Source organism: Cervus canadensis, chromosome 25, assembly GCF_019320065.1.
Source record: "Cervus canadensis isolate Bull #8, Minnesota chromosome 25, ASM1932006v1, whole genome shotgun sequence".
NCBI classification, from domain to species: domain Eukaryota; kingdom Metazoa; phylum Chordata; class Mammalia; order Artiodactyla; family Cervidae; genus Cervus; species Cervus canadensis.
In genome coordinates this window covers 27,519,887-27,544,431 of record NC_057410.1, presented here as the reverse complement: position 1 = coordinate 27,544,431, position 24,545 = coordinate 27,519,887, and the positions used below count along the sequence as shown (strand labels likewise).

At 43.3% G+C, this 24,545-nt stretch overlaps 1 protein-coding gene across 1 annotated transcript in view; it reads right to left on the bottom strand.

Moving 5' to 3' along the window:
* The window catches only part of SLC4A8 (solute carrier family 4 member 8), an 80,248-nt gene that overhangs the window by 6,014 nt on the left and 49,689 nt on the right, over positions 1–24,545 (bottom strand). The window contains exons 15-24 of the mRNA XM_043447147.1: positions 21,998–22,103; positions 21,232–21,393; positions 15,851–15,964; positions 12,277–12,438; positions 11,128–11,379; positions 8,358–8,426; positions 6,943–7,116; positions 3,925–4,062; positions 2,357–2,448; positions 377–472 (exon numbers count right to left, since the gene is read on the bottom strand). Coding sequence (XP_043303082.1) covers positions 377–472; positions 2,357–2,448; positions 3,925–4,062; positions 6,943–7,116; positions 8,358–8,426; positions 11,128–11,379; positions 12,277–12,438; positions 15,851–15,964; positions 21,232–21,393; positions 21,998–22,103 — 1,365 coding nt within the window. The remainder of the gene's footprint in view (positions 1–376; positions 473–2,356; positions 2,449–3,924; positions 4,063–6,942; positions 7,117–8,357; positions 8,427–11,127; positions 11,380–12,276; positions 12,439–15,850; positions 15,965–21,231; positions 21,394–21,997; positions 22,104–24,545) is intronic.

Here is a 24,545-nt window from a genome sequence, read left to right as displayed (position 1 = left end):
ATCCAAATATTGTAAGGATTTTCCAGTTTGTATGGCTGCAATCACCAGAGAGATGCTCTACCGATTTTGAAATGGGAACTAGAAAGAGGATAAAGGGAATGAAACAGATAAAGCAAATTTACATTCCAAAATAATTCCATCCTGACTTTGGGCTTGTGTAAATGGGCAGCTCAAAATAATGTATCTGCTCAAATAGTTGGAAAACATTTTTGCTTCTCTTAGGCTTATAACAATTTTGTGAGGTTAGCAGCAGTCCTAGACGTGCTATTTAACAGATAAATTCAATTTTACACCTAAAATACAGTTTACTTTCAACATGATTTCTATTTTTAAAAGCCAGAAATAAATAAAAATCAGCAATTATAGTTCTCTTTACCTCTTTTCCTTTGTGTTTCCGGAATTCATACTGAGAGCTTTCCAGACCGTGGTTTTAGGCATTTCATCAGATATATTAATCTCAGAGGGGTCACATCTGAAATCAACGCTTAGGACAGTCAGTGTCAGACATACAAATAAGACATATACCCCAGTCTGTGATGCCCGCCCCCACCAGAAGGGAAAAGATGAAGTCTGAGGGGGCTCGTCTCATAGCTCTCGCAGCACTACGAACCAGATGGTTGGAATTCGAAAGGCAAGGTGGCCCGTGAGTCAGAGCTGAGGGCTGGGCTGGGGTGCTGGCAAGTGGCCAGCCCTGACTGCACAGTTCTGCTCTCCTCTGAAGGGCCCCTCTGGCGATGCTGGTGACAGCACTGTGATGCCCATAGTGGCGGCATCAGGAGCTACAACTGACTGAGCGCTCGCTGTGTGCCAGGCGTGGGGCTAAGCACTCTTTGTTCCTTTTCTCATTTACACGACCAGATCTTTTCCATTTGTAGTTTACAAAGGTCTGTGGTGTCTTAACGATTATAGCATCAGAGATGATTAACATCCTCACTCTGAATGTGTAGAAACCAAAGCTTGTAGGGTTAAGAGACCGTCCAAGGTCAAACATGCATAAGTGGAAAATCAAGACCTTGAATCCTGTCCTTGGTCTCCTAGAAACTCCCATGCCCCCAGTACTCTGAAGTTTTCCACATGCCAGACTGTTTCTTTCTAAAAGGCCAAGAGGAGGCAACACCTGCTAGAAAAGGAAACATGGCTCCTACTTCACCACAGAGAATGCAAAGTCTCTGGCTCCTTGCATGGCAACTTACAGAAAGTTTATTAAGGACCAAAGATTCCATTTCTTTGTGGTCAGTGTTTTTTTTTGTTAAATACTCATAGTAACAGAGTTAGAATGGTGGTTACCAGAGGCTGAGGGGTGGGGGACAAGGGGAGATATTGATCAAAGGGTACAAACTTCCCATTAAAAGATGAGTTAGTTCTGAAGACTTAATATAGAGCATGATGACTATAGCTAGTAATAAGAATGTATTGTATACTTGAAATTTGCTAAGAAAGTAGATCTCAGCTGTTCTCTCCACCCACAAAAAAGGAATGGTAAGTATAGGAAGTGATGAATGTGCTGTCAATTTGATTAAAGTAATTTCTTTTACTATATATATATATTTATATATTATATATAATGTTGCATACCTTAAATACATATTACTTTCAGTTGTCATAAATAAATGAATAAAAGGCCAAAGAAAAGCTTTTCCTCTTCTCTCCCTCAGTATAAACCACAATCAATTCAATAAGTCAGCAGTAAATTATCCAGCATCTAGATGGCCCAGATCCCCTCTCTCTCCCTTTTCTGTTCCCTCTCCACCTCTGGACTTCTTTCAGCTTGTGTATTCCTCTCTCAAAGTGGAAACAAAATGCCAGGAATGAAAGCACAAATGGACCGATTTAGCATCCTGTGATTTGTGGTGAGCAGACCACGAATAGGTTGAACTGACCAAAAGGCTAAGATCACTGGCAGAAGTAAGGAATTGGAGGAATCCCAGTTCAGTTTCCCCTTGGGTTCTAGGACTGCAGTTGCCATGAGCCAAGCTGGAAGGAGCTCGGCTGCCTATCCCCCAAAGACTTGCCTAAGCATGGGAACTTCATGCCCACTAGAATGACAAGCATAGCTTGTATCCTATTCACCTTTGGAAGGCGGCAGCGATAGGCAGAAAGAGCACTGGTCTGAGGAGAGCATGAACTTTGGAAGCAGGGTCCTCCCATGACTCCCTTAACTGGCACAGTGGCTGACGCATGGCAGGCCCTCAGGAAACCATGAAAGGAAGGGTGTTTTCATAGGTTGCAACTGAGAGGTTGAATGTTTAGCTTTTTATACCAGCAGCTACATTCATGCCCCAACCCCCACCACAAAGCCAGAATGTTTACAGAACCACCGAAAGAAGTCAACTCCTCCATGTTCTGGGAGCTTTACCTGAAACTGTTGTTCTTTCCAGGACTACTTAGTAACTTTCTGCTCTCTAAGGGGAACTTGTCTCCCCCAATTTCTAACATTTTCTCAGCCTCCTGCAAGAAAAAGAGACCTTGGATCAAGGTAGTCTACACCAGCCCATTTCTCAATCCCTATAATTTCTACCTAATTTTCTCTCACATTTATTATAAGAGAATGTAGCTATGTTCTTTCATAGTTTTGACTCACCATAAACTGAGTGACAATCCAATATCTGCACCTACTGAACAGTACTTAAAAAAAAAACAAAACCTGAATCTGAGTAAACCTTTAGATACAACTACCAATTTACTGGAAAGAGGAGCCCGACAGGCTACAGCCAATGGCATTGCAAATGATTTAGCGACTGAAAAACAATATTGCTAACTATAGTCATGAGGCTGGATATTATAACCCCAGAACTTACTCATCTCATTGACCACCTTCACCTATCACAGCCCTACCCCTTAGTGCTCTGTGATGCCACCAGACTCCAGTCTGGAGATTTTATCTCTGAGATTACTCCTAATTCCCACACTGGCAAGCCCTATGGAAATATTGGTGATGTGGAGGACATTACTCACTCTAGTCTTCCTTTCCTCTGCAACCAGTGTGAAATCCCCCACAATAATATACCCTATGTGTTAGCCTGTGGACTTTTGGACTATCCTACTTTTGGTTTAACTTACTATAGGCTTCTTGTTGTTCAGTCACTAAGTCGTGTCTGACTCTTTTGCGACCCCATAGTCTGTAGCCCACCAGGCTCCTCTGTCCATGGGTTTCCCATGCAAGAATATTGGAGTGGGTTACCACTTCCTTCTCCAGGGGATCTTCCTGACCCAGAGATTGAATTTTTGGCTTATCCTTATATAGGATCACTGTACTGTACATCTTAAACTTACACCATATTATGTGTCAATTATATCTTTAAAAAAATTAGATTTTCAAAATTCAAGATTTTGGGAAAAAGTTCCTCTAAAATGAATTTCAAAGTGCCTATTTCAGGTACTAACTGGATGTGGAAACTCTTTCAGGCTCATTCTTGGACTGGTATTTTCATTTTGCTACACATCCATTCTTTGCACATATTATAAGCCACTGACTGAAGGTCCATTGTGTGGATGGCAGATGCCAAGTGCTCAGGAAAATGAGAAAGGACAGAAAGTCCTATACAAGTTATCTCTGTGAACCACAACACCATCTGCAATTAAGTATGTAACAAATACTGTCAGAAAATAATAGATTTTGAATAATTATCAAATTAGACCTTTGGGAAAACATAAACTATTCAATCTGATAACAAAAGCAGATTCACATTCATATTCTAAGTGTAAACCTGGTAAGTAGGCTGTAGACAAACAGAGGAAAAAACAACTGGTTATCAAATTTAAAGATGAAGGACAGATATCAGCTGAGAATATCTTCAGAGTAATCTTCCCCAATCCTAAATATAACCCTTGGGATTCCAGACATGCTGACTTTTCATGTGGCCCTTCCTATGTTCTGTAATTTGAGGCTGCCGCAAAGTGTGCAGTTGGTGCAAGAACTATGACCTCTTCCTCCTTGGCCTTCTTCTTGGCATCATCCAACTTCTTCTTTTTGCTCTCAGGCATGAGATCATCCAACCAGCTCAACTCCCGCTTAGAGAAACAGAGATCCATGACTTTCCTGACAAAGACCAAGGCCAAAACCTGAAGAAATACAGAGAAAATAAATTAAAAAGGCTTGTTCCCTTCTGGAGTGAAAAACCAAGTCTTATATTCACAGCAGACTAGGACATGTCAGGCAGAATCAAACTCATAATAATCATCATAGTTGCCTTTTATTGAGGCTCTCTGTACCAGATACTAAGTGTTTTATATATAATATTTTATTTAACTATCATCATAACAACTCTACAACTTATTAATTCCCTACTTGAACTAATTTAATTTCTTCATTGAAAAGAGAAACCCTCATCGTCAGATTGCCATAAGAGCTGTCTTCTCCTGGCTCGAGGCCAGCTGGAAGGGCTAGAGGGCAGGATAGGGGTGGCAAGCCTCTCTAGGAGATGGTTTTGGTGGGGCCAGTTATACCCAAACCAAGCATGGGCCACCACAGGGTTAGGGAGCCTTGAAGGGCCATCTGTATTTCCCCTGGTCCTCTGCCTGTACATTTACTTGCAAAGCCTTGCTTTGTGTCTGCCGCATGGATCTCGAATGGTTTCTGTCTCTGGCCTCTGACGTGGTTTGACACTCATTCTATAAATGAGGAAACTGAGGCCCAGGGAGAAAAGGTAACTGCCTAAAATATGACAGCTAATCGACTCAATAGAAATGACCAGAGTTCTCAACTACTTCTCTACTTTCTCCCCATTAGGGCCATTTCAGCCAAAGGAGAACCAGTAATAAGCCACAATGCCCTGCCTGGACTGACTGGTGTTCACCAGCTAAATCCGGTGACTGGACCAGAAATGGGACAAATCTGGATAACTGCATTCATTTCCCCTTAATTTCAACAACTATTTTCACAATAAATCCAAAATTGAAAGTATCCCTTCCAGGAGTCGCTGGGAATTTGCTATTTCTTTAACCAAACACTCAAGCCCTGAGCATAGCACCCCAATGCAGAACCCTACATGTATTCTGACAAAACTGAGAATCCCATCAGGAAGATACATATCTAGGAGATTGGGGAAAAAGAACCCTGAAGTTTCCTCATCCTTGAATATTCTCCCAGGAAGACAGACTTCAAAAGTCTGTAAATGAATACTGGATATTACCCTCATGGCCTTTTCCCTCCGGAGGCCCATCCTTTGGGTAACTGTCAAACACTGAGTGCTCAGCATTCTCGTGACATAGAGTGAGCCAGAGAGAGGAAGGCATCACGAGGACAAGGTGAAACAGTGCGGTGGTCAGGTGGCATGTATTTCATCATCACCCTGGTTTTAGGAAACAGGTTGTCACCTGTTGCACCACATAGTTCAGCTTTCCTGGTCTCCTTCCCAAAGCCCTTGTTTCCGTTTGAAAGGAGGTAAGGGTGTCCCAGCCACTCATCAGTGCTACACACCTCTTCCTCTCTCCCAGTGACTTGAAACGGTGCATTTCCACCACTATAGACACTTCTGATTGCAGTGAATTCTAAACTGGAACCATATTGCTTTCAGATAATATGCAAATTATCATAAACATGAAGAGTCCTCTCTCCTGTTGGTCCTTTAATGGGCCGGAACCTGGTGGTCTGGAATCGACGATAACAAAGTACGAGAGAGAAAGAGGCTGTATCCCCTGGTTTACGCGGAAAGCCAATAGAGGCCTGTTCTTAGGGCTCGTGCTGCTGCACGTAGGCACCAGGCGCCCTCTCGAGTGGGTGAAGGCACAGTGTGCCTTCTCGAGAGGGTCTTAGAAGCCCAGGGAAGAAAGTGAGCTCAGCAGGCCTCCGCGATCCAAGGATTAGCCAGAAATAGAGAGAGAGAGAGAGAGAGAGAAAGAAAGAAAGACACAGGGACCCAAGCTCTGATGGAGTAAAGGTGTTTTAATCAACATGGTGTGGGCATATATACTGTAACGCGATCCCTATCAAAGAGAGAGTTGCAAACAATCACCTTTTACCGTATGGCTCACAAAAAGGAAGAGGGTACTCATCACCGTAATGAGAAATGCCTGGATTCCTTAGCCCCGGGAAAGGTGTGCCTCTCCTCTTAATTCCTGAATATTCAGGAATTAATAAGGGCCAGAGGGTTCCTGACAGATCCAAAACAGCACACAGGAAGCCTCTTGTTAAATGCTTCCTGACACTCTCCATATCAGATTCATGAAAGAAAGAGAAATATTAATAAATAGAAAGAAATACAGACAGGCAGAAAGGCAGATGGATGGTCTTGGAAAAAACATGGCAAACTACTACACACATGCATCCACACCTCAAGGTCCCCTAAATAATGCTTGGTCTATGAAGACCAACCAAAAAAACAGGAACTCACCATCAATAAGGGACTAATACCCAGAATACAGAAAGAACTCCTAAAACTCAACAACAGAAAAACAAACCACCTTATCTCAAAATGGGCAGAGGACTTGGACACTTCTCTAAAGAAGATATACCAATGGCCAATAAACACATGAAAAGATGCTCAACATAACTTGTCACTGAGGACATTAGAATCAAATCAAAACCACAATGAGATACTAACTCACACCCATTAGGATGGATGTTCTCCAAAAAACCCACCCTGACACAACATGGACGGACCTTGAAGACATTATGCTAAGTAAAGCAAGCCAGTCACAAAAGGACAAATACTGTGATTCCACTCACATGAGGTCCTGAGAGGAGTCAAATTCGTAAAGACAGAAATTAGAATGGTGGTTGCCAGGGACTGAGGGGAGTTATTGGTTCACAGGTACAGAGTTTCAAGTTTTGCAAGATGAAGAAGGTTCTGAAGAAAGATGGTGGTGATGGCTGCACAACAAGGTGAATGTACTTAATGCCACTGAACTGTACAGTTAAATATAGTGAAGATGGTAAGTTTCCCATTATGCCTATTTTAGCACTATTTTTTAAAATAAAGAACAATACCTTTTAAAACTCACCATCATAGGAAAGACGATGGCAGCTGGGGATGCCTTGATGACCCAGAGCAGGACGAGGCAGGTCAGCTGGATGAGGGTGAAGAGGTGCACCTTGCGCAGCGGCACATGCCGGAGGTAAATGAAGTCCGGCTGGTGCTTCGCAGGCATCCCAAAGAGCTTCAGGCGATCAAAGAACTGAAAAAAGGGAACCAGCACTTATCTTCGGTGGTTTCCCTCGGGCTTGTAGGGCCCATTCATGTCTGCTATATCATACGCTCTGAAAGGTAGCTAATATCATTTCTACCTGACAGAAGTAGAGACTGAGTCTCAAAGAGAACAGGTCATTCGGCCAAGGTTGGTAAGGGACAGCGTCACATTTAAATCTATCTCTTCTCATTTTCAGTTCAACTGTCTTTCTTCTATTCACGCTGTAGCTCCTGAGAGAGCTCTTTCTTAGGGAGTACTGAAAACAAAATAGGCCAATGGCGTTCTTCTGCTTAAAAGCCCAAATCTATTTGTTCTTGGAGGAGTTCGGAGCTTTTCACGAATTATTTAAAGAAAAAAGATAAAATGAAACCTCACAACATTCTGGATATAGAAAATATCCTTATATTATAAAAAGGAAAACAGAGACTCAGAGAGATTAAATAACCTGCCCAAAGAACTCAGTGTATAAAAGTGACTACTGGACATTCCAAAATAACAAAGAGGAACCAGCCACCAATAGAAGAAGCAGCTAAATTATCATTTTATTTATGATAAAATGAGCTAACACAAGTTAGCTCCTGATTTTCTCAATTCAAAGGACTCAGAGGAATGAGTTGATAGATGGGGAAAGACAATGTGTGACAGGAAGTAATACCTGCTTACCTGGGGCAGTTCCTATGACTTCCCAATCTCTTCACCAATGTACCCCCAGTTACACCCCCACACATTTTAGCCTGGCACCAAAACTAGTGTCATCCATGGTAACTCACTCCAGTATTCTTGTCTGCAAAATCCCAAGGACAGAGGAGCCTGGAGGGCTATGGTCCACAGGGTCACAAAGAGTAGGACACAACTGAAGCAATTTGACATGCGCGTATGCATGTGTAGAAGCCCGTTTGACTTCTGACCAACCTTTCAGATCTAAGTTTACTAGCATCTGACAAAATACCTAGTGTTTAATACATGTCTGATAACTGTCTGTTTTATAAAACTGACGAAGGACTGGAACCATGGCACTGAGTCAGGCCACCCTGGAAGTCTCTGTGCCCTCATGCCAACATGACTGTATTTTGCCCAGTGTCCAAGGGAATATCTAAAAGAGCTTAAGCAGCAAGACTAGGAAATAGTCCCTCAAGAACTGGTTTGTGGTTCCCTAGGGAAGCTGCTCTCCCTGGTTAGGAAGGGGAGCTCACAGAGGGAAGACGCTGCCTGACTGAACCCCACAGTACCTGAATTCCCTGCAGGGAAGACACTCCCATGTAGAGGAAGACTCCATACAGGACCGGCATCGGGATAAACTGAAGATGAAAGGGCAGAGACCAGCAATTCAATTTGGTATCACAGCACACTCAAGATTATATAAACTGCCAAACCTCCAAGAAGGAAGCAAACTCCCAAAATCACTGCAGAAATGCTGCACTCACTTCTGCTGTCTTTACATGATTAAGAAGCAGAAGTGAAAACAGAAGCTGACAATGATACAAATCATTTTGTTCTGAAATGAAATGATTACATGTAAGTGTAATCTGGTCCTGGTTAAATCATAGGCCTCACATCTTCTCCCCATCTGGTTCTTCCTCCTCCAGGGAAATGGGCAGGCGCACAAACACATATGCACACACACACACTCACCCATCTCTTTTACAGAACTGAAATATTTTAAATCTTTTGTAATCACATAATCATCTCCTCAGGGATTTGGTATATTTTAATACAGGCTAAAAGCATTTGCTTTTTATTAATCAGAGACTTGAGGGCAGGGGTAGGGGGCTATTTTGTCAAATAGAGAATGGGGAGAAATGGCAACATGATTCTATTGCACTTGAATACACATGCAGGCTTCCCACATTATACCAATCTAGGTAATTTTCAGAGCAACTTTACGAGGTAATGAGGCCCATGGAATTAAGGCAAAGAAAATATCACTGCAAAGACTATACTCAACTTGCTTTTATTCTGGGGCTAAAGAACATTTCTAAACATAATTCTTCTTTGAACTAGAAAATCCCCATTGGATTTTATGTTGTTCTGGCTCTAGAGTGAGTAGACATCTCAATTTGGTGCTAACCTCGTTAGAAGAACTACTGAATGATTTCCCAAAAGAATCCTCCTGAGACTGTACTAGGAAGGCCAGACAATGCCCACCACCATGACTTCATGGTTACGTTCCCAAAGGAGCAGACACCTTTGGGCTCCTCCAGATGGCACCCAGATCAGAGGTGGGGGTGGAGGTGGGCCAGGGACAGACAGTAGAAGGGGGAAGGGGCATGAGGAGAGGTGGCAAGATTAAGCGGAAGGTAAGGGAGCAGGAGGAGGGTTCAGAATCCTGTCCCACCTCTGCCAATTTGCACCCTTAAACAGCATCTGCATTGTAGGCCGAAGTGGTTGACGAGTCACTAAAAAAGTGGGAGGAGGCAAGGGAGATAAGTAAGTGCTCCACAATGGCTGGGGCTTGAACTTTCTTTTTTATCCTGTTTTTCCCACAGGCAGGCCTTTCAGCCACAAAAAAACTTTTTCCTCATGCTCAAGGTAGCTTCCATCTTTCCAACAATCCTCTTTTCACCCCATGTCTCATATCAGCCACTGCCCATTTTGCCGTTCTACTTTAATAGAAAAAACTTTATAGAGTTGTCTGCCCACACTCTCTTTACTTCCTCACCACCTATATACTCTTCAGATCCCATCACTCAGCTTCTACAGTATTGTTCCAATGAATCTGCTCTTGGCAAGTCTCATTAGGCCTCCATGTTGCCAAACCCAATGATCTTGGTTTGGTCTTCATTTTTCCAGACAGTTTCCAACCAATCATTCCCCTCGCTTGAACTCCCTGACGTCATACGCTCCTGGTTCTCCCCCTCCCCCTCTGGCAGCTCCTCTGAGTCTCTGTTGCTGTCTCCTCCTCTACTGACCTTCTAAACATTGGACCTCTGTGGACTCTGCTCTTCTCTCCACTCCTCCTCTTTTATAGCTACCCTTCCCCCTGAGTGAGCTCATCTATGCCCCTGGCTTTCACTACCACTGATGTGCTGCTGACTCCCACATTTATATTTTTAGTCTAGTAACCTCCCCTAGCCTCTTCACTCAGATGCCTAAGAGACATCTCACTCAAATCTGATCACAGCCCACCCCTTACAAAATCACTTCCTCCTTCATACAGTCTTTTCCACTTTAAATGCCACCACTCTCCACCCAGATGGTCAAGCCAAAAACTTAGCAGTCATTTTGATTTTTCCATTTTCCCATTCCATATCCAGTCAACCAGCGAGACCTGATCTCCTCCAAGATATACAGAAGTCATGCCTTTTATGCATTCCTTACTACCAACTTCCCTATCCAACCAACCATCCTCTCTCACCTGTAACAGACTCACCAGTCTCTCTACCTCTACTTTTCCTCAACCTTAAATACTTATTCTCTAGATGTGAGCCAGAGAGACCTTTTAAAAAAATACTAAATGGACAATGCCCCTCTACTGTTAAAGCCCTTTGAAGGTTACCTTTACGAGTGTCAGCACGCCCTACGTGAGCTGCCCTTGCCCTCTGCAATCGCATCTCGCGTGCTTTGCCTTAACATCCCTGAGCCACGCGGCCCTGGCAGCTCCTAGAACGTGTATCATGATTTCTCACCTCAGGACTTGTCTAGACTGCTTTTCTGCCTTCCCTCCATGTCCTTTCCCACCACACATGGCAGGGCTGGCTCCATCTCATCTTAAACACCATTTCCTTAGAGAGGCCTTCTCTGACCACACTAACAAAACACATCCCTTTAATTCTCTATAGAACCATACAACATTGTATATTTCCTTTGATCACATATTACATTCTGTAATTACCCTGTTTATTTTCTTAACTAACTTCCTTAACTACATCTTGTCTGTCATGCTCCACTTAGAATAAACTCCTCAGGGCAGGTGTTTGTATGTGTATCTATTTGTCATACCACTGCATTCCCAGCACAAATCAGGCACTTAATATTTACCTAATGAATGAATAGTTTTACCTTTAATATAGTTGTCATGAAGACTGAGCAGCCCATCAACACAAAGATCATAAGGCCTGTCACTCTCTGTTCTCGGATGCCCAAGAACTTGGGCTGTTCTCCTGGGGCAGAGCACTCAGATTCCAGTTTGAGGCTATTCACGTGCGTGATGGATAGGACAGTTGCAGCCACAAACCAGGGCAGGCCCATGATGGAGCAGACACCCAGCATGATGGCCACCATCAGCAGGTCCAGGTGGTAGCCACATCCTTTCTGTGGGGAAACAGAGTCTCCATCACCATCAGTGGGCTGGCTGTAGTGGGACATAGGACAGTGAGCTAAGAGTCTCAGGCCCAAAGCAGGAAGGATAAGGAAGGGGTCCAGGGATTCCAGAAGAGTCTTGCAGCCCCTCCTGGTTTGGAGGGAACAGAGAAGAAAGAGAAACCTTAGCGTGTCCTACACATGCCAATATCCAATTTTTATCCAAGTGTCCCCAGATCTCACCCTGAGTATCACATATTCAAAGATTCATCCTTTCTCGGCAGAGTAGCCAGAGACACATCTTGACCATTCTAGAGGGTCAACCCTACAGGAGTTGGCGATAGATAGGTTCCTATAAACACTCCCCATTCCTTGCCAAATATGGATGTTGCCTACTCTAGGTAATGAAGGAATAGAGACAAGTCATGAAGCCTCTCACTAATAAACGTATTGGCACCAACCCTACCTCCTAGGATTCTTGGGCTCAAGGTTCAGTCTGGAAACCTCAGTAATGGACACCAATGGGAGAACAGTTGTCTCCAGGAAACTGTGATCCAAGCTCTAACTTGAACCTCAGGAAGATAATCCTGGACCAGAGCATGTGACCATATAGGGACCACCAAGAATTCTGCCCACCAACCTCCCCCATAGGTCTGAGAGGAGAGTAATGGATTCCAAGCTTCCTTTACATTGTACAATCATGCTGTACTCTAGTTTCATCTCCAAACCAATCTCTCATTAATGAAGGAGTCAGAAACCCCTGGAAACTCTGTATGAGCTCCTTCCACGACTGCTTTTACCCAGGTTCTACAGTTCCTGGTCTAAATGGGCTTTTCCTAAAATTTTTTAAAGATTTAATAGGTTGCCATTATTATTATGCCATTATTTGAGGTCAGAAATTTTTCTTACCTTGAGTTTGTGTTCCTTCCTGTTTATGATGACGGCTGTGATCTGCTGGTCCATGAATATTAAAATAGTGCAGAGCAGTGCTGGGATAACCGCAGCAATTACAGTCCACCAGGGATTGGGGCCAATGGGACTAATAATCCACCCTCGGTCATCCCGTGTTGGCTAAAGGGAAAAAGCAAGGTTTTACTTTTGTATTTTAAGTTAACTGTAGTCCTTAGGGCAAAACAGATCAAACTGAATCACAATAACCACATTTCTTTTTATTCTTGAATGAAAATTCTCAAAAAAAAAAAAAAAGGCATGAAATACAGCAACTCCTTAGAAAATCTATGGCTTTGTTCCAAATCTCCTTTGAAAGAGTCAGTCCTCAATTGTCAATTCCTTATGGAATATTCACCAATCCTTCACTTCCTTCCCTGGCTCTCCAAACTCCTGCATACAGAAAAAGTGACTTTATCTCTGCATTGACCCAAATAAAATATATTAACTAATAACAAAATTTGTTGTTTAAAGAAGAATTTATAACTTCCAAAGACAATATAAATAACTTTGATTATCCTCCTCACTACTCTCCCCACCAGAAGCCATATCATGTATGTTTACAACACAAATAAAGACAATATAGAGCCAGTTACATGGAAACTCAGGGCCTGGTCCAAGACCCACCTCCCATCAGCAAGGAAACAAGGTCCAGGCCCTAGAGACCTGAGAGAGGAGATCAAAACACTGAATCTGGGGACTCGCATGATCTGGGACCCTCTCCAATGCCCCTGTAAGACCACTGTTCGTAAATCTTATAAACTAACTAAACTCTCCTACATCTCAAAAAAAATGCCAGGGTACTCTGGGGAAGAAAAGTTCACTTTGATTGGCAAGTAGGGATGGAAGATAAAAGACCAGGGATACAAACTGGCCCCAAACTCATGAACAAAGCAAAGATTTTAATCCAAAGTATTTGGTTCCACATTGGTTATCATTCTAGATTCAAAGACTCTTCAATAATGTCACCAAGTCCCAAATTATGAATAGATTAGGTTCTGAAAGTTTATAGAATCTGTGTTTCCTTAGTAATAATGTTCAAAATGGTAGTTAAATTATTAGGTCAACACAAAAACTTATTAATCCTTGACCAACATTCAGTTCAGTTCAGTCGCTCAGTTGTGTCCAACTCTTTGCGACCCCATGAATTGCAGCATGCTAGGCCTCCCTGTCCATCACCAACTCCCAGAGTTTACTCAAACTCATGTCCATCGAGTCAGTGATGCCATCCAGCCATCTCATCCTCTGTCATCCCCTTCTCCTCCCGACCCCAATCCCTCCCAGCATCAGGATCCTTTCCAATGAGTCAGTTCTTTGCATGAGGTGGCCAAAGTATTGGAGTTTCAGCTTCAGCATCAGTCCTTCCAGTGAACACCCAGGACTGATCTCCTTTAGGATGGACTCGTTGGATCTCCTTGCAGTCCAAGGGCCTCTCAAGAGCCTTCTCCAACACTACAGTTCAAAAGCATCAATTCTTCGGTGCTCAGCTTTCTTCACAGTCCAACTCTCACATCCATACATGACTCCTGGAAAAACCATAGCCTTGACTAGATGGACCTTTGTTGGCAAAGTAATGTCTCTGCTTTTTAATATGTTATCTAGGTTGGTCATAACTTTCCTTCCAAGAAGTAAGCATCTTTTAATTTCATGGCTGCAATCACCATCCGCAGTGATTTTGGAGCCTCCAAAAATAAAGGCTGACACTGTTTCCACTGTTTCCCCATCTATTTCCCAAGAAGTGATGGGACCAGATGCCATGATCTTAGTTTTCTGAATGTTGAGCTTTAAGCCAACTTTTTCACTCTCCTCTTTCACTTTCATCAAGAGACTCTTTAGTTCTTCTTCCCTTTCTGCCATAAGGTGGTATCATCTGCATATCTGAGGTTATTGATATTTCTCCCGGCAATCTTGATTCCAGCTTGTGCTTCTTCCAGCCCAGTGTTTCTCATGATGTACTCTGCATTAACCCATCAATAATAGTATGAGTCTTCAGACTGGGTCTTGGTCACCGGGGGTCATGTGGTGTAATAGGGAAGAGAAGAAAGAAGAAAATGTTTTCTCTGCTTCCTGAAAGGGAGGTCTGCCAATGAGCAGCACTGCCTTTGACATTCTCCCATTTTCTCTGACGTCTCTCCCATCTTCAAGAGAGAGGCCTTCTTCCAAGATATCCCAGAAATTCAGTGCCTTCTGACTATCTTAAGCCTACCCATCAGGGAACCTTTCCAAGAACTGCTTAATGCTCCGAGATTACTTATTTTTACACAAAATCCATTCCTCCTGCAGTGTCGACCTCAGCCACCTATTAGAGAAAAAGCTGATCGCACTCATTTACACAGGGTGAGAATGATATATATTCTAGGAGGTATAAACTTTTAAAGAGGATGTTTTTTAATCCATCAATTTCTAACTGGGTGGCATTTCAGTTGAATTTAATAAAACGAAATAAAATTTTTTCAAGCAATACAGAAAAAGATATTTTTAACCAGGCCTGCTTCAGGGAGAGAGAAAGGGAAGACGAAGGCCGACTGTGCCGGGTGTTTACACGTTACCATGGGCCTGTGTGCCCGGCCTCCTCCTCCTGCCCAGCCTCCCCCATCCCCTCCTCTCCTGGCCCCTCTCCCATCCCCAAGGACACCCAGGTTTCCTCTCCTCTCCACCCTGTGGGGATCTGTGGAACTGAGCTCAGCTGTTCTATTTCCTCAGTTTCCCCAGCAGTTGCCCCCAAACTGAAACAGATTTGGAGTCCCCATGTTTAGATCATCTGTTTTACTTTTTGTATAGGTTTTTGGATAAACAACAGTATTGATTATAGAGAGATATACAAACAATGAATTAGGGTTGAAGAGAGGTCATGATTACTCTGGGCGGGGCCCTAGACTGAGGGTGAAGCTCCTCCACCGCCTCACCTCCTCATGGGGCAAGATACTTGAGGAGCAGGACTGAGGCTTACAAAGAGCCTTTTCACCCTTCCCGATTTCCTAAGACAGCTGATATTCAGTGAAGTGCTGTGAACCAGAACTTGTTCCAGAGACCCATATTCCCACAGTCTTTGGTATATGTTTATGTAAATATGAATATGCCATTGTTTTATTTTTTAATTATTTATTTGGCTGCACTGGATCTTATTAATAGCTGTGGCATGGAAACTCTTGGTTGAGCCATGTGGGATCTAGTTCCCTGACCAGGGATCGAACCCAGCTCCCTGCATTGGGAGTATGGAGTCCTAGCCACTGGGCCACCAGGCAAGTTCCCACATTTCAGTTATAAATCTTCACATATTAAAAACAATAAATGGCATTAAGAAAATAAATAACGCTTTTCATTCATTAAACAACATTAGGTTTTCTGACTTCTCTGATTTGAACTCGGTCAAGCCTGAAGAGTTTGCTTTTCTGAATGGTATGGCATGAGCAGCACAACTCAGATTTAGAGGACTGCAAAATACGTGATTAGGATAAGGAGAGGTCCCTGAAATAACTTGGGATCAGATTCTATGAACTACATAAGGGCACCAAGTACCCTAACATCTGTTTACCTTGAACACACTGGGAACCTGAAGCTTGGGTGATGGTACTCCAATCAAAAAATCAATAATCACCATTGTGAAGATAGTGAGGAAAACAGCAAAGTCACTCACCATGGAGCGGACCTGGCATGAAAAAGGATTGGAGATGTGTTACAGTAGATTAAACACAATAGAAAAGACTCAGGTATTGTAAAATGCTTAAACATGCTCAGAAGAATGCTTTAATTTTATCAGTCAATTAATACAAGCATATTTAAACAACAGGACTATGTTAACATGCCCAAATTAATACCACCAAAGTGTGGGAATCATAAGGAAGAATGAATCCTCTGACAAACTCTACTGGGACCCACTCCAAACTCTGAGGAGTTTTAGAGAATCTGGGCCCAGCATTTAGGTCTGAGAACTTGGGATAAGATTTCCTGGGACCAACAAGATCCAGCTGCGCCAAGACCTCGCAGCAGCACCAACTCGTCTTTGCTCTCAGCCCCAACATCGAATCCATCTGCAAGTCCTATTGGCTCTGCTTTCAGCTCACGCCCACAATCTGACCCCTTCTCACTACCCCGTAGCTCCCAACCAGATCAGAGGCACCGGCAGCTCTTGTCTCTGTAGCAGAAGCAGACTCCTAACCGTGCCTCTGTCCTTATGTAAAGCTGCTGGAATAAGCATTCAAAACACAAGTCAGATCATGTCACTCTTCTACCAAAACCCTGAAATGGCTCTTCACTTCAATGGAGCTAAAAAGCCCAGAGACCTCCTTGGCCAGTGAGGCCCACACACATCTGATATCATTACTGCTCCCCAACTCACTCTGCCTGCCCCAGCCGCACAGCCCTCCTTGCTGTTTCTTACTCACACCAGACTCTCTCCCACCTCAGGGCCTTTGCACTTGCTCATCCCTCTGCCTCAGCGGCTATTCCTCAGGTGACCCCATGGGCAGCTCCCTGCTTTACATCCACTCAAGTATCACAATTTCCACTCAGTCGTCTCTGATGGTCACCACCCTTCACCCTGGTACTTCCTGTACGCCTTTCCTACTTTTTTTTTCTCTAAAGCCCCCTCATCACCATTTTGCCCCTAAGAGGACTGACTAACCAACTTTATAGTTTTGTAGTTTTAATAAAACACAGTCCGCCTCAGTGTCTAGTGCCCACTGTATGCCCACCTTAATCTGAGCTTCCAACAAGACAGAGCCAGATATATCTTGGCCACATGTAACATCACTGACACCTTAAGCTGACTTTGCTTTCACTTGAAACCTGAGGTTTCTAGCTCCCCTTCCCTGGTTTTTTTAGTTCTCTTCTGAATGTTACATAAGTTCTCTGAACATGTAGCTGCCCTACCAAGAAGCCCATCCTGGGGCCCAGGGTCCTTCTCTCCTCTGAACTCCCATGGCACTTATATCCCAGGATGGCATCCATCTAATGACTGCTGTCTCCTATGGGCCTCGTTGTTTCATGGGTTTTCACTTTCTATTGATGGCAGGGACTCTCAGTCACCTCTAATGGTCACCACCCTCCATCCTGGTACATCCTGTATACACACACACACACACACAAATTAGAGGATAACTACTTTACAATACTGGAAGGTTTCTGCCATGCTACTGCTGCTGCTAAGTCGCTTCAGTCGTGTCCGACTCTGTGCGACCCCATAGACGGCAGCCCACCAGGCTCCCCCGTCCCTGGGATTCTCCAGGCAAGAACACTCGAGTGGGTTGCCATTTCCTTCTCCAGGTTTCTGCCATACTTCAACACAAATCAGCCATAGGTACACGTATGTCCCCTCCCTCTCAAACCCCTATCCCACCTCCCTCCCCATCCCAATCCTTTAGCTTGTCACAGAGCACCGACTTTGGGTTCCCTGCATCATATAGCAAACTTCCACTGACTATTTTACATATGGCAATGTATATGTTTCAAGGATATTCTCTCACATCATCCCACCCTCTCCTTCACCACTATGTTCAAAAGTCTGTTCTTCATGTCTGTGTTGCCTTTGCTGCCCTGCAAGTAGGAATAAAACTACCACATGAGAAACTAAAGGCAAAGGAGAAAAGGAAAGATATGCCCATTTGAATGCAGAGTTCCAAAGAATAGCAAGGAGAGATAAGAAAGCCTTCCTAAGTGAACAATGCAAAAAAATAGAGGAAAACAATAGAATGGGAAAGACTAGAGATCTCTTTAAGAAAATTAGAGATACCAACGGAACATTTCATGCAAAGATGGGCACAATAAAGGACAGAAATGGTATAGACATAACAGCAGCAGACAATATTACGGAGAGGTGGCAACAACACACAGAAGAACTATACAAAAGAGATCTTAATGACCCAGATAACCACGATGGTGTGATCACTCACCTAGAGCCAGACATCCTGGAATGCAAAGTCAAGTGGGCCTTAGGAAGCATCACTATGAACAAAGCTAGTGGAGGTGATGGAATTCCAGCTGAACTGTTTCAAATCCTAAAAGATGATGCTATTAAAGTGATGCACTCAACATGCCAGCAAATTTGGAAAACTCAGCAGTGGCCACAGGACTGGAAAAGGTCAGTTTTCATTCTAATGTCAAAGACTGTTCAAACTGCACAATTGCACTCATCTCACACACTAGCAAAGTAATGCTCAAAATTCTCCAAGCCAGGCTTAAACAGCACATGAACCATGAACTTCCAGATGTTCAAGCTGGGTTTAGAAAAGGCAGAGGAGCCAGAGATCAAATTGCCAACATCCGTTGGATCATTGAAAACGCAAGAGTTCCAGAAAAATATCTACTTCTGCTTTATTGATTATGCCAAAGCTTTTGACTGTGTAGCTCACAACAAACTGTGGAAAATTCTTCAAGAGATGGGAATACCAGACCACCTGACCTGCCTCCTGAGAAATCTGTATGCAGGTCAAGAAGCAACAGTTAGAACTGGACATGGAACAACAGACTGGTTCCAAATTGGGAAAGGAGTATGTCAAGGCTGTATATTGTCACCCTGCTTATTTAACTTCTATGCAGAGTACATCATGCGAAATGCCGGGCTTGATGAAGCATAAGCTGGAATCAAGACTGCCGGGAGAAGTATCAGTAACCTCAGATATACAGATGACACCACCCTTAAGGCAGAAAGTGAAGAACTGAAGAGCCTTATGAAAGTGAAAGAGGAAAGTGAAAAAGCTAGCTTAAAATTCAACATTCAAAAAATGAAGATCATGGCATCTGGTTGCAAATAGATGGGGCAACAATGGAAACAGTGAGAAAATTTATTTTGGGGGGCTCCAAAATCACTGTAGATGGTGACTGCAGCCATGAAATTAAAAGACACTTATTCCTTGGCAGAAAAAGCTATGACCAACCTAGACAGCATATTAAAAAGCAGAGAAATTACTTTGCCAATAAAGGTCCGTCTAGTCAAAGCTATGATTTTTCCAGTAGTCATGTATGTATATGAGAGTTGGACTATAAAGAAAGTTGAGCACCGAAGAGTGGATGCTCTTGAACTGTGGTATTGGAGAAGACTCTTGAAAGTCCCTTGGACTGCAAGGAGATCCAACCAGTCAATCCTAAAGAAAATCAGTCCTGAATATTCACTGGAAGGACTGATGCTGAAGCTGAAACTCCAATACTTTGGCCACCCGATGGGAAGAACTGATTCAATGGAAAAGACTCTGATGCTGGGAAAGACTGAAGGCAGGAGAAGGGGATGACAGAGGATGAGATGGTTGGATGGCATCAGCAACTTGACGGATATGAGTTTGTGTCCATTGGGAGTTGGTGATGGACAGGGAAGCCTGTCATGCTGCAGTCCATGGGGTCGCGAAGAGTCAGACACAACTAAGCGACAGAGCTGAGCTGATAACCCAGCAATCCCAGGCATATACCCTGAGGAAACAGCAATTGAAAAAGACACATGTACCCCAGTGTTCATTGCAGCACTGTTTACAATCGCTTGGACATGGAAGCAACCTAGATGTCCATCGACAGATGAGTATATAAGGAAGTTGTGGTACATATACACAATGTAATATTAGCCAGCTATAAAAAGGTACACATTTGAGTCAGTTCTAAAAAGGTGGATGAACCTAGAGCTTATTACAGAGTGAAGTCAGAAAGAGAAAGATAAATATCATATATTAATGCATACATATGGACTCTAGAAAGATGGTACTGATGATCCTACTTGCAGAGCAGCAAAGGAGACACAGACATATATTTTAAAATTATATAGTAACTTTACTGAGATATAATTTACATGTTTTACAGTGTATTATTTTTTAATTGAAGTATAGTTGATTTACAGTGTTTCAGGTGTACAACAAAGTGATTCAATTTCATATATATATTATTCTTCAGGTTCTTTTCCATTATATGTTAATTACAAGATACTGAGTAGAGTTCCCTGTGCTATACAGCAGGTGCTTGTTTACCTATTTTATATATAGTAGTGTGAGTATCTGTTACAGAGACCACATTTTAAGCTTCTTTTGCATCCCCTGTTTCACTTAAGCCAGGCTTGAGCAAGTAGCAAGTAGTCAGTACACAGCTGCCACCTGTTCATTATTTGTCCAAACCGGAAACAACTTATTTAGAAATTATTTATTTAGACAAGTTATTTAGAACTGCAGCCTCCACCTGCCCTCCATGCAGCTTTCCTTAACCACTGTGTAGACTGACTGACATCTGAGAATGTGTTGTTGTCCTGAATGTATACACAGAAAATGTCTCATCAGCTGAGACCCCCACCCATTCACACATCCTGCTTTGCATATCTGATAAAAGCCTCACACACAGAAAAACCACCATTTCCTCCTGATCCTAGCTCCTCCTCAAAGCAGATACCTTTGGTCCCTCTATTCTTGGCCTCTAATTCCACCCCGCCCAAACCAGTCATTATACAAACAATGCCATCTGTGTCAGGGAGAGGCAGTTGAGGCTTCAAACCATCATGCAAACCAAGTCAGGAGCGTTTTGGCTGCTGTGGTCAATGTGCCCAGTGATTTCACAAGCTATTACCAGTCATCCCCAAGAGGAGACTCTGGGGTACCCTACACATCCCAGGCAATCACCCCCATGTACTGTCTTCGGGTGCCAGTTCCAGCTACTACTGGCAACATACCCCAGCATTCTGGAAGTGAGATGTAATTGAACACGACGACCACCTTAAACTCACCTGACACTTTTCAATAAAAAATTCTTAGGTATTAACCCCTCATCCTACACCACACATTTATGAAAGAGGCTGCTGGACACAGGAAGAAGAGAAGGCCATGGCCTCCAGAATCAGGTCTTTTGGAGCTCTGCACCTGTCAATGTACTCACAAGCAGCATGGAGGCTGAGAATGGGTTCTGTGAGATTATAAGTCTAACACAAAAGAAATGCAAGAGTGTGCTACCTACTCTGGTTGGGAAATAGCGACTCGTCTTGAAAGTCTTCAAGGTGCTGGAAAGGATGAAGGTAGTGAAGAAGAGAATGCAGGACCAAAAGAGCACGTCAGGAGTATAGGGTCCGTGGCGGCCGCACGCAGAGCCTGTAAACTCTCCGTGCATCTCCTGGCACTCCTGGAGGAATAGACATTCTGGGTGATGAAAGGCAGGCACAAGGGAGGAAACAGCTGCTGCCTCCTGACTGTCACTGTCATCCCAGGGTTGCTGGCTGGACATGCAGGCTGCCTGTGGCTTCCACCTGCCCTCCGTCCAGCTGTGGGCTGTTGTCTGCATTTTGGGTGACTGCTTACGGTCCTAACTAAGACACTTCTATAAATGAAATCGGAACTATCCTGAGCAAACATGAGGTTCTGGGATGGCCCCAGCTATTGCACTGTTGTTATTACAGAGGACTTCCAAACTTGAATGTTCTTCAACCCCCCCCAAACCTGGATCTGCCCCCTGATCCTCCCTGATTTCATTCCCACACAACCTCAGTGTAGGGTCACTGGGCAGGACGTGTGTGGGAAAGAGGGGTGAGGTCATTTTCCTTTCCCTTTGTGTACAAGAAAATTTTGAAGGGAAAGGAAAGTCAGTTAAGAATTGTGTTCTAAAAAAACCAAAAAGCTTTATTTCTATCAACACCAGAGTTTACTGAAGGGCTTCCCACTTCTACTTAGAAGGCCCCCTTAAGCCCAGGGGTCAGCAGGCTGAGCTGCCTGGCAGCGCCCAGACTTACGCTGACAGTCAGGTTGGCCCAGTGGACTTCCGTAGTCACGATGTTGTGGTCCTTCCAGTACTGTAAAGTGTGATTGTTCGGATTCTCTGGGAGGCTACACCTACAGCTGAGGGGGAAAGAAAAAACATTCCTGAGAGAAGTAGCCAAGTATTCAAGTAAATATTTTGAGCCATGATAGGGCCAAAGGCATTGCCAAAGCCCATGCTATTTCTCCTTTTCCCACTTCAGATCCTTGAGGTCGGTCCTCTTCATTGAGACCCAACTATACCCTGATTTTTCTATCAGTCATTACTAAAACTGGGCTCAAATCAGCATGCGAGTCTTCAGATATTGTGCTGACAAGTTAGGCATCTGACATGGTAGTTCCCTTGCTTAGTTTCTATCTCTTGGGCTATTCCTACAAAATCCATTCTACATAGCAAGGTGGACCGGATACCCCATTCAGCTCTCAATAGCCTCCCCAAGCCTAAATATTTTGTACCTTAAACCCCTATCACATTCTTGCTCTAAAATCAGAGCCTCCTGGAATCATAATGGAAACTACACCATTCTCCCTGGTAATATCCACTCTTCTGGTCATTCCCTGGCTTGCCCAAGCCTCATCTTGCATCCAAACCAGAGCAGATCAGACCTGTCCCACTGGCCACCATGTTGCTTCCCAATCCCAGCATACTTCACGCCTGTACTGGCTCCCAGTATACTCAACTGACGTGGCCATTCCCAGCAACTTGGTTTCACCTCTGATTCTGCCAAGCATGCCTTCTAAAGATGTAGCATGACAGGATTAAAATTCAAAAAGATCTCAATAGGTAATAACAATAGAAGGAAATCAACAAAACAAAAATAGAGAAAGCCAAAAAGTGCTATATTTAGGTATTAAAAAAATCAGTTCCAAACCTGGAAACAACACAAATGTCCTTCAGTAGGTGAATGTATGTACGGTAGTACATCTAGACAATGGACTATTATTCAGTGTTAAAATGAAATGAACTACCAAGCCATGAGAAGACAAAGAAGACATTTAAGTGCATATTATGAAGTGAATGAAGCCAATCTGAAAAGCCTATGTACTGTATGATTACAACTATATGACACAGTAGGAAAGGCAAAACTATGGAATAAGAAGATCAGTGGTTGCCAGAGGTTGGGGTGAGGGGGAGGGATGAACAGGCAGAGCACAGAGGATTTTTAGCGCAAAGAAACTACTCAGTAGGACGCTATAACGGCAGATATGTCACTATACGTGTGTCAAAACCCACAGAATATACAATTCCAAGAGTGAACCCTAATGTAAACTCTGGATTATGGGTAATCATGATGTGTCATTGACTGCAACAAACATGTCACTCTGGTGATGGATGTTGATAATGGGGGAGACTACACGGTGGGGGCCAGGAGGTATATGAGAACTGTCTGTACTTTGTGCTCAATTCTGCTGTTATCCTAAAATTTGCTCTCAAAAAATTAACTCTATTTAAAAAATCAGTTACACACCTATTACCATAAAATCACTTAAAGAACTGGGGAGTTCTAGCTTTATAATGGGCTTCCCTGGTGGTTCAGATGTAAAGAATCTGCCTGCAATATGAATCAACAGTGGAATGCAACTGAAATGTTAAAAAAAAAAAATACCATCTTGGCACTTCCCTGGTGACTCAGTGGTAAAGAATTGCCTGCCAAGGCAGGAGACACCAGTTCAGTCCCTCACCCGGGAAGATCCCACATGCCGTAGCGCGACTAAGCCTCTGCACCACAACTATTGAGCCTGTGCTCTAGAGCCCAGGAACCACAACTGCTGAGCCTGTGTGCGGCAACTACTGAAGCCCACTCAGACTGGAGCCTTTGCTCCACAACAAAAGAAGTCACCACAATGAGAAGCCTGTGCACCACATCTAGAGAGTAACCCCAGGCCTCCGCAACTAGAGAAAGCCTGAGCAGCAATGAAGACCCAGAACAGCCAAAAATAAATAAGATTATTTTTTAAAGAAAATACTGTCTTGAGCTTTATTAACAAAGAATTTCAGCATCCAAACCCAAAGTCTACACAATCCAGAGCTGGTCACTTTGTCTGTCTTCTCCCACTTGGACATAAACCTCATGAGGGTAGAACTTTTGTCTGTCATGCTCACTGCTATGTTTCCAGGGTCTAAACAGTGCTGGGCACATAGTAGGTGCTCAACGAATTTTTGTTAAATGAACAAATGACTGATTAAAAAAGGTCAAAGAATGAACCTTCCTCCAATGCCAATCAGAAATCCGCTAGGTTTCAAAGATTATATTCTCTGATGGTGATTATTTTGTAATAAAATAATTTTTCAATTCTAATACATGTTTAAGGAGTTATTTTTAAAGTGTGAATAAAGGGATAACTAGAATCTAGAAAAGTGTATCGAGGCTGGTTGGCAGGCATCTCCACACTGTGTGCCTTCTGCTTAGGCAGTTTCAGATTGATATTGTTCACTTCACAACCAGATCTTCCACATCAGAACGGTACAACCAGAACGGAGGGAACTTGATGTACAAAGCTAAAGGATAGGGAGAATTCTCT